At 40.1% G+C, this 11521-nt stretch overlaps 1 protein-coding gene across 1 annotated transcript; it reads right to left on the reverse strand.

Annotated features, from left to right (window-relative positions):
- Positions 1-10683: 10683 nt before the first annotated feature.
- On the reverse strand, positions 10684-11244 carry SAMD5 (sterile alpha motif domain containing 5). The gene has a single exon (XM_008503338.2). The coding sequence runs from the start codon at positions 11242-11244 to the stop codon at positions 10684-10686; it is 561 nt and encodes a 186-aa protein (XP_008501560.2).
- Between the last annotated feature and the right edge of the window lie 277 nt (positions 11245-11521).

Consider the following 11521-nt stretch of genomic DNA (forward strand, 5'->3'; position numbering starts at 1 on the left):
CACAGAGGAAGGATACACTGCAATGGTTTATTTCCTGTTAGCCACCAGAGGAATTGATTTAATGAATCCAGTGGTTGCATAAGCAGTTCTTTTTAATATACACAGGTTTAGAATATAAATTCTCTTTTAAGTAAGCTTCCAGCTCTAAGATGAAATAATTCCTAAGGGAAACATCTCAGTCCTTTACAGTTTCATATACAGGTGAATTAATACCTGCTACTGAAGGCTCATATGAAAACCACACAAATTTTTAAGTGATGTAATATTTTATAAAATGCACAGCACCCACACTATTGAATACTTGCTACAGCATCAGTACAAGCCAACTTCAACCAGAGACTCAAGACTACCTCTGCTTTCATTGATATGCATAAAACTTACCTATAAGAAGCTGTATCGCAGATGACCTAAACCTCATGGGGAAAAAACATCACACTCAGGTTCATTCCTATATAGTGCTACTCATATTTATAGAAGTAAATGAGCACTGCAGCCAAGAGCCTTAGAGTACCCAGGAGCAAGCTTGGCTCAGCTGATTTCCTTTGCTACCTGATAGCAATTAAGTTAGTTCCCTCCCTTTCACTTTGCAACATGTGCATGCCTTTCTATAAAAAATAATATCCTCTTCCCAGGAAATTACTGCATCAGGACACAAAGTACAACTGAAAGGAAAATTTTTCAACCTTGCTTCAAACACTGAGTTTTCAGACCACAAATCTTGGAAATAAACTCTAGAGGAGAAGTTTGCCATAACCTTTCCTAGGGATACTAATGTAATTTCTCAGAGAGATACAAAATGAATGATTGGGGTTTTTTATTTGGTTTTGACAATATTGGCAAGGACACTCACATGTTATTACTTCTAGCCACTGGCTGCATGAAGTATGTCCTTACTGTATGTAATTTTTAGAGCTGGACTGAAACCAGTTAGTGGTATTCTAGTCAAACTTCCTCTTGCTTCGTCCTACTCCACAAGCTACAGAGCATTATTTTTACCACTCTCTAAACACCAAGTGTATGTGAAAATCCTCCCTCTGAAATACTCTCTTGGCACAATATTACTTAGAAGTTATCACAGGAAAATACAACAAATTTTCTTTACATTAAAATAACAAAGCAGATGAAATCAAAATCAATCTTTCCAGATCTCTTAGTATAGTTCCAGTCACACACTTCCTTATTTTCTGTTTTTTCTCCTTTTATGAATGTTAACGCCTTAAAAAAAGCAAACCTCCTTGCTTAGTAATTTCACTGGGTCTCATTATTAAGCCTTGAGTTGCTTCAGGTTCATTTTTTAAAATGAGCTTTCCTTCTGATGTTTGGTCTGACATGAGAGCGAATGTAGACTAAGAGGTTGTGATAGTTACTCATTCTTATTTTTTGGTTGAAATTCTTAGCCTAGGAACTAGCACATGAAGATTTGTGACAGACCTCTTTAAGGTCAAATGTGATTCTTGTTGACTCTTTATTCTGGAATTTCTCATTCCCTAGGTAAGGACAAACCCTAAACTAAGAGCTCATATTTAGGGAAAAACTTAACTACAAGGTATACAAAAGATCAGAGATGCAATTGTATAAGAATTCTCAATACAACACAAGCAGTTAGTAGTAGAACAGGTTTAAACAAAATTTTAAGACAAACATTTTGGCAACCACTAGACAACCAGACGAGAATTCAAAGATGCTTCAATTAGAAGCAATTATTCTAATCACATTAATAGCACTATAAAAGCATGCCAAAAAATCTTTCAATGTTTTTTTCATAAACTCATAATTTTTTATGAGGTTATGACTTATTTTTTAACAATACATTCAGTCTTGCTTCAAAAAGATGAAGTCAGTCTTATACATATGTTTGAAAACTACAATACATCCTCCTTTTCCTAGATCAATCCCATTTGATCTGATTTCTGTCATAGAGATGGGGATTGAGAGACTCAAGCTTGTGGCAGTTTTAAGACTGAAATGTTTAAGATGGCAGTCTAGAGTTTTAGTTTTATGAGAATAACTTGGGCTCAGCCACTTGAGTTGGTCAATGGCAAAGCAGCTGGGGACCTTGAGCACAAAGGAGAGAGAAGACTCTGCTCTCTGAGTGGAAGACAAAGCCTTTCTTCTCATTAGAGCATGGAGGATGAGAGAGAAGGATCCAAACTATAGCTTGAGACCCTAGGGCAGCAGGAAAAATAATACAGAATGGGCTTGGGATGGGATCCAATGAGAAAGGCACAGCATTATCTAAACTTTACAAAATGAAATGCTGCACCAAGGCTGTCTTTTCAGCCAAACAGATCATGGGTAACATGCTGCAGCTGTGTTGAGTGAATGTAGATTGGGAAGAAAAATGTTAAGGAAACCTAAGATGTACAGCCTTGGGTGGCAAAGATTGCTCTCAGAGCAGAAGGCAGTGTGCCTTGAGGCAGACCTAGGGGAGATGACTGAGCAGAAGTCAGGGAATGGGTGGCTCTTGGGTATACAGCGGGCTCTGGGACAGCAGGACTGGGAGATCATAGAATCATAGAATTGGCTGGGTTGGAAGGGACCTCAGAGATCATCAAGTCCAACCCCTGAACCACTGTTGCGGTTGCTAGACTATGGCACTGGGTGCCACATCCAGTCTCTTTTTAAATATTTCCAGGGACGGAGAATCCACTACTTCCCTGGGCAGCCCATTCCAATGCCTGATCACCCTCTCTGTAAAGAAATTCTTAAGGGACAGGAGCTTGATAGTGCAGAAGAATCATTCCCAGCAAACATCTGCACTGATGCAGGACTGGTGTTCTTTCCTAGCTGGGGTTTTTCAGGTTGTGTCTTTTTTTTCTCCATGGAATACTGACTTACTCACTTTTTGGTTTGTAATGGCTTTTGGCCTTCTTCACAGCATGAACAGCCTTGCTTCACTTCTCAGCCACTTAAGTTCTCAATGCCTTTTTCTGATGATAAAAATATTTCCTTCCATGCATCTGAGAGCACAGCCAAGTGGCCACTTAACTAACTCTAGGAAAAAAAAAAACAACAGTACAAGCTTTTTTTAGTCCCTGACTGAAAGGCAAGACTTCTTTCCAGCTTTTTAACTTTTATCTTAATCACGCCAAATTTACTGTGTGGTTTTGGAGGCACAGACATCAGAACTGAACTTAATATCCCCATAAAGTTCCAACTGACATCATATGTGGTAATAACACCACATTCATGCTTCAAACTGTGGATACTCAAACAAATGCAATTCTTGGGGAATAAAGAACTTGTGGAAGACATACATTTGTACCCAGTTGTAAGTTTTATTTCCTGTGAAATATTTATTGCCATTTCTCCCTGATTTTAAGTTACTGAGAGAACAGCTATAAACAGCTAGGTGTACTTCAATCCAGCAAATATACACCAGTGGAGATTTCAGACAATATTTACCAAACATTTATTCTAGCACAAACCTGTAAAATCTATGTTCAGAAGTCTGCCTTGCTGCTGCTTAAGCTGCCAATTATGATATTTAAAGCTCTGAGAAGTTCTAATATATATATATATTTTTAATACAACTGCTGTATTTATTCTCATCTCCTGTCATCCATATTCTCACCCACCACAATAGTTATGGTTGGTAGGGGTGGGCTTGTTGGCTGATTTAATTTCAAACACTTCATGCCAAACCTAGCACCAAATGAATGAAATCACTGGCAAAACCCCCACAGCCTTCACTGGGAATGAGACCAACTTGGAGAAGCAAGGCTCCCAGGAGAAGCATGCATCACTGTCACTCACATCCTGCTGAGTCTGTGAGAACCAGGCTGAGATACTATTTGAAGGCCCTTTTACTTGGGTTTCGTGTGACACACCACTTCTCTTTTGTTTTGCAGCAAGGCAAGTTTTATTACTATCTGTGAGGAACAAACTGAAGAGGCTGAATGAGTCACTGGAGATTGTTTTGGGCCAGCTCAGATTCACAGACTGCCAGTGTCAGGGAAGGTTCACCCGAGCCTCTCCTTCCTGCTGCACAGCTGGTCCCAAAATAATGTGGCAGTGCTAAACATAGTGCCACCGTGCTTTTTTAATAAATGGTGATTCCTGCAGTGTGTACAAGCTGCCACATTTGTCAAGATAAGCACATCAATATGAGATGTCATATTAGCCTAGACAAAGAGATTGAACCAGATAGCTTTGTCAAACATTGAGTAGAGGGGCTCATTCAAATTGACAAAGCAAGACATTTAAAAGTTAAACCTACCGATCTAGTCTGAACTCACTCTGTCCTCTCCTGCTTTGGAAGCATCTCAAACCAGTAACTGAGCTCCTGCAAGTGATATAATGCATTAATTCCTAATCTGCAATAACAATATTGCTGTCACTTCAAACCTCTCTGCTGCACTTTTCAAAAAATTCTGTAATAGCTGTTAGTACGCTTCAGATTATACATATGGATCTATATGCTGTAGTGGATAGGGACTGCTCATAATGATATATGGACACCTGGTATAAGTGAGAGGGAAAATTGAACAGGTATACCTAATTCCCATATAGCCAAGTTACTTGTTATTCCTTATCCCTTTTCTGTTACTTACACATAAGGAAGTTTATTTTTAATTGTAAAGCAAAGGACAAAGATACCACAGAAGTAGATCCCAATGCTTCATCTGTCTAGATTTCTTCCTGGCTTTAGACGAAGTTTTCAATTTCACATTTAGGTTGAATCACACAGCTACCCTACACCCTACAGTGTATGTGAGATAGTGATATTGGTCATAAACAAAACTATAAAAACAGTTCAAAAGACTACTTTGTTGCTGAGAAATTATCCTGGTTTCTTTGGTATTACACACACACGGTTGTGTGTTTGGTGTTCATCATCATAGGATGATGGCAGAGACACAAGTTCTGGGGGTGGGGATATCAACACAAATATTTTTGTTGAAATGTGTTTATCCTTCAGACTTATGATCACCCAACTTATTTTAAACCAGGAAGTTTTATAGGTGTTCAGGAGTGTAAATGGTAGCTAGACTTTTGCCACAGCACTGGTGGTGTCCCTCTTGAGGTGCAGCATGCACACAAAACCTCACATCATGTGAGAAAATTCAGTTACTCAGCTCAGCTTTGCACCACAGAGGTCTCACTGAATCAACTCCTTTGGGGGGAAATGGGGAAAGCCTTCATGGAAGTCCTAGAGGCCAAGTATTTCTCTTTTGCCAGGGACTTGCAAATTCAGCTTTTCCTTCAAACTTAGAGCCCTGTGGAGGCTGAAGGAAGGACACCCCTCACAGGACAGCTGCCTTTCTCACAGTGCCAGCTTCTCAGTCCCACACAAGCTGGGAGACACATGGTTTCCTTCTCCTCTGCCAACCATAACCATCACCATGACCAGAGCTGAGAAAATACACTGGGAAACTGAGCAGAATTGCAGATAGGGGGTGAGAAGGATGCGGAGTTGATACTATTCTCATTCAGACCTCTACTTTTAATATACCCTAATGGGATCTTCCTCTTCTCAAAATAGAGAGACAATGAAACCCTGCAAGACTTGCATTCAACATTTCCAGAAGAGATTGGATACTCTTTAAAATATTTATGAACAATTCAAATGCAAATATGTTACTGTATTATTCACATTCTGCAGCATTTTGCCTTAATGGTCTGATTACAAGATCTTTTCCAGTTTGTTTTCTGTGAGTTTAATAAAACAGGACTTTCAAAAAACTGCCCAGTATATGAGGTGCTATATTTTGTTTAAAAGCACACAGAGTTATGAAGCCAAAGGCAAATTCAGTGGGTTCTTACATAAAATACCTTTTCACTTCCTGAACATTGCCTGTAGCTTTGCTAATTTATTGCCATGAAAATATTGTTACAACTTAATGCACTAGTACTTTTTGTCAATAGGCAGCTTTCCCTAAGGCATGTTTGAGAACGCTCTGCTAATCAGAGTTGATGCAGTTATTCCAAAGCAGCCAGGTCTTTAGAAAAAGGTTGATGTTTAATCCTAGTATGGCTGAATGTTGATGTTTCTTCCAAGCACAGTATTTTTAACTCGCTTAATTCACTTCTATAGGCAATCTAAAGAGCTGGCTACATTACCCAGCCTCAGACTCAGCTTGAGCCAATGTGGTTCAAAGCTATATCACTGACATCTTTACCGCTTAACATTTAACTGATGTGAAACCTTCTTTATTTTGTAGTGGCAGGGATTAAACAAAGATTTAATCAGAACCACAAATCTGTGCTATATCATCAGTACAGAACTTTAAAAAACATCTTTGGGTGTTTAAGCAGATACTCAGATCTTACTCCTTAACTTTTCTGCATCTGCTTGAACTTTTGAGATTATGACATCAAATGCAGCTGAATTTTTAGTATTTCTTTTCAAACATGCCAATGAACATAAGCAGCACAGCAAGTGACAGAGGTAACATACAAATACACATGTCACACTACAGTTTAATTCTCTCTAATAAATGCTGAAAACTAGGTGAGTACAACTTTACTGAGTGTAAGCAAATAATCTTAATTGATAGGGAGTTTTTAATGCATGTATGTTTTCAGTGATTTTTAATGTATTTGCAATTCTGTAGATGAAAAATTGAGTAAAGTTCCTCAAGAAACATGTCAGGCCATTTATTTAAATTAGAAATAGTAATGAAATTCCAGTAAACTATTAAATGTCACTTAGTCTATTTTCAAGATAAATAGAATACTTAATTTCTCTTGGCATGTTCCACAACAAGGCACCCTACTTGTCCGTATATTGACAAAACTGGTGCTCCTCTGCTTTCCATAGCACAGTGACATTTAGTGACATTACTCCCGTTCAAACCCAGCAGGGACATAACCCATTTTGTCACAAGCCTACCAAAGCCAGAAGTGTCTCAGGATGGAGGTAAAGCCTCTGCTTCCTCTGATCCAGCTGCTTAAGGTCAGTGCTATGCTTTCCTTTGGTAATCTTCACTGAAACCAAAAGGGATACTCATTTTGGTTTCCATCTGCCACCAGACTGGTCTTCCAAAATGTCTACGTGAGAATGTCTACTAATACCATCCCTACACTAGGCATAAACAATTTCCTAATCAAGGACAGAATTACCACTATCAAGGAGTAATTTTTAAAAGTAGCTGTGTGTTTTGAGATGACATAGATGTTTCACTTGACTGAGAGAGGTATCATATCATGGGCTCTTGTTTGAAAGGCATTCAAGGTCATCACCTTCACAAGAAGTTTATTAGATATATCAGACTTCTAAGGCTATTAGCTAGCAAAACAGGCATGAAACTAGAACAGAAGGCTTTGAGTATCAAGCAGCATTACCAACACAGAGCAAAAACTGACTTCTGTAGAGTTCTTCTCAGTTACAGTCATATTCCTTGGTTTACACCTGAAAAATATATAAGATGCTCTTTGAGAATGTGAGGCCTTGTTCAAAATCTCCATGGAAATAATCAAGATGGCTTGTGATGATTATCCATGTCTGAAGTCGCCCACACACATGGCTTCAATTCAAAGTTTGCATGTCTTTAAGAGATTTATATTGAGCTCTGCTAAGTAGTTGTTAGTCATTTCTGCTGACTGTAATCAAACAAAGTTAGACTAAAGTTTACCACGGAAGTACATTTCTATTCTTCCCACTTTGCTGTTTCACCCTTCATCTGAAAAGTCAGCAACACTGAAGGACAGCAAAAGGATGCTTCTAGCATCTCCACATCCATATTCAACATTGATATTTGATCTTTTGACAAGTCTTTGATCTTTATTTGATCTTTGACAAGCTGCTCAGGCAGTTCACAAGAGGCTATAAACCAGGCAGAGGAGCAGCATTTCCACTACTCAGGGACATTTTAAAATAAAACTCAAAAATTGTCTGAAAACTACATAACTGAACACATAAAGTATTTTTCAGGAAACAAGTAAAATGCATATACATATATGAAGGCACTCACACACAAACATGCTCCTCCACTCATAGCTACTACCTTCCATTCATAGATACTTAGAGGAAAAGATGCTGGCATTTTCCATGTGAGCCATGGAGAGAAGTAGGAGGCTATTTAGCAGCACAGCAGCAATAGAAATGCAAATAGATGTCAATTAGGTCAGTGTCTAGTTACCTGTTCCATAATATCCACATGGCCACCTGTAGATGGACATGTGATAAATGCACAAAATACTTGACACAGAGTTCAGGCTGATTCTCTAATCCTGTGCATAGCAGATAATACATTCAGTTTCTTCCAACATGCAGAAGTTTGTACCCTGCATATTCTGTATCAAAACTACAATACAGGTTTCTTAAATTGTATTCACAGTTTTCTAAAGTTTCACTGTTTTTGTTTGTTTGTTTGTTTTTTAAAGAGACTGTTATAATGCAGAGTTTTCTCAAATGAAAGCATACTGTATTTCATTTTTCTTGCTATAAACAACATCAGATGAATAATGTACAGTGACATGAACTTTTGCTATTCCCTTTAAGCTGTTCTGGAGATGGATTGCAACAGTGGGTGGCATTCAGAATAACATGTTGAGCAACACACACTCAGATCTTGCCAACTATATGGTTTCTTACAATATGCTACAATGTAAAGTGATTCACACTGAGGAGATGGAGAAAATTGTTCTATTGCTGTAAAAATGCATTTATTATCCAAAATAAATGCATTGACACCAATGGATGAAATAAAACTAGGAGAGTAAGCTTGGTTCCTCCTTCTATTTCAAATTAATGCATTTAGATTAAAACCAATTAAGTGATGCTTTCTGTGTAAGATGAGCTTGTGTTGACAGTTAATCCACATATTATCAGACCCATCAAACTAAAAGAAGGTGAGCTTAAGGAAGAAATCACTACCCAAGATTTGAACTTCCTTGATGTCCATATGCTGGCATCTTAGACATTTTAACAATCCTGTAGAGGAGATCTAGAAGAGAGAAGGTGGAGTAATCCACTGGTAAGATGGAATTTGTGACTATGAACACAGACACAGATGAAGCATGAAGTGAAACACAGCTATGGATGGGTAATGTGCTGCAGCTACACTGATAAGCCAGAACTTTCATACTTCCATATAGGACACATAATAGTAATTTCAGAAAGGTGTCAGTCCAATGATGCATCACTTCAAAAGGAGGATAAGAAAAAAAAGTATCTCTGAAATGGCACAGCACCTTTTGGAAGATACTGTACTTTTCTAGATGTTCATGGACGTCTTCTTAGATTTGGCTACTGCCCTATCAGATCTGATGCACTATCTCTAACAATGTAATCAGTCACATGTTTCAGGAAAAGAGAACAAATAAGTATCTCAAACCAGTCAACTGTGTTGTACTTGAGAAGTGGCTAGTGGCCCTCTATCACCAAGCCACTGAAAAACTGAAGTCCTGAAACTTACTGTCCCATCAGTCGTATTATCTGTATCTCCATATTGCTGTCAAATTAAATTTTACTCATCACTCGAGCATCCAGGTCCCTATAAGAGATGATTCATTACAAATTTTAATTCTGCACATTTCTGGAAACTCAGACCTTCATACTTCCCTGTCACCTTGATTCCATACTTTCACAAGCTTTTTAGAGGTTAAAAAGTACCCATAAGTTGAAGATCAAGTACAACTTCTCATCCCTTTTGAAAAATGAGACTTCAAATGATAAAAGAAAAAACAGGCCAACTTGGGCCAAACAACCTGGCGAACTCTGAGCAATTATACACTAATAAACACCTTATTTTCTTCCAAAATCCTTGTCTCCTCCATAGGTTATTAATCAATTAATTTTCTATAGATTCTATTTATTTTGCTTAATTATGTTTTTCATACGAAACCTTCCAGAAAAAGTTTAAAAAGTATTGCTGCCTTCTAAACCACATTGGATCTATTTTTTAACCTTTTCAAAAGACAATAAAGCCACCGGTAAAATACCAGGGTTTCATCAAACTCGAATGTACTCTTTCTGAAATCTGCACTTTTCTGGCCATTTCAGTCCAAGACAGTGAGTCCTGGATATAACCTGGCTACGTGGAACAAACTGATTAACAGTTTCTAAACATTCATGCCAGACACTACTGTCCGCCCATCGACACAAAGCTAGGCAACAGTAAGGAGTTGTTCCTCCAGCCATGTTAACCACTTGCTTCTTGAGCCATTTCACCAACAAAACCTGACACTAAATATTACCTTACCAAAAGATCAGAGAAGTATTCACTCTCCAATACAATAGAAAGGTTTCACAGAGAAGAAAACCAAACAAACAAAACCCCAAACCAATCAAACCATGCTGTCAGTTTCTGCCTTCACACCCCAAACCAGACTGGACTAAAGGAACCGGTTAATGAGGAAAAAAAATAAACCAAAACCAAACCAAAACAAAAAGAAAAAACCACAAACAAAAACCAGAGGTGAAACCAAACCAAAATGCAGTGCAATGCTGCACCACCCTGCAAGTCCACATCAGGCCAACAAGCATCGGTGGATCTGACCTACTTTGACCCCACTCCACACCTTGCTGGTGTCAAATCCTGACCGTGTTTTCCTCTGAAAATTCTACAAGCACTGATGAGACACCCAACGCTCAGCAGAAGTGGGACCACCATTCAGTTCCATATGGATGCCACCTTTTCCTCCCAAAATGACACAAGCTCAACTGAGACACTGAGCACCAGTGCGTGGAAAAGGTAGAACCAGGCCGCAACAGACCTCCTCATTTCCAGGTGGATGCTACTCAACTGCTGCCTGTTGGAGCACTTGTCCATCTACCACCACCGCCCCTCCTGGAGCACCAGGTGCCAAGGCCCTTCTTACCTTGTTGGAGTAGGGGGGTTTGCTTAGGTTGATGCCGTCGCGGATGAGCTTGTCCCGGATCATGATCTTCAGCTTCAGCTTGGGGTAGGCGACCAGCCCCCCACCACTGGCTGCCCCCCGCCTCCCGCCGGGGCGATTCCGGGGGGCCACCCCCCGTCGGGTCTCCTCCTGCCCGGTCAGCCGGCGGGGGCAGCGCCCGGTGGCAGGGGCTGCCGGCCGCGGAGGCGGGGGAGGCGGTGGCTGTGGCTCCAGGGTGAAGTACAGCCCCGCCGCCGTCTCGTCCGCCTCTTTCAGCCGCCGCACGGCTTCGTGGATCCGGCGTCGGTGGTGGGGCACGGCAACGCCGATGGCATCCAGGTCCGGGTCTCCGATCTGCTTGCAGACCTCCAGGTCGTCGTAGCCATTATCGACGAAGGACTCCGCGTACTGGGGGAGCTGCAGGGTCTTCAGCCACTCGTAGACTATGTTGGTACACATGCTGCCTCCAAAATAATGACTGCAACTTTCAGCACCGAAGCCAGCCTTCCCCTTTCCACTCCTCGCCAAAGGAAATGAAAACACAAAATAAATGCGGTGCAACTAGAAGGACCCAAATTCAAGGTCAAGAAATCTATATCCACCAGGGGAAAAAAAAAAAATCCTTAAAGGAGATCAGTAGGGCATCGCAAGCACTGCTGAAGGAAACCCTGCTGTTTATTCCTCGTCTTGATTTCCTAGAGCCAAGCACAGACGCTTTCTGCCACCGGAAAAGGGA

Source organism: Calypte anna, chromosome 3 (genome assembly GCF_003957555.1).
Source record: "Calypte anna isolate BGI_N300 chromosome 3, bCalAnn1_v1.p, whole genome shotgun sequence".
NCBI classification, from domain to species: domain Eukaryota; kingdom Metazoa; phylum Chordata; class Aves; order Apodiformes; family Trochilidae; genus Calypte; species Calypte anna.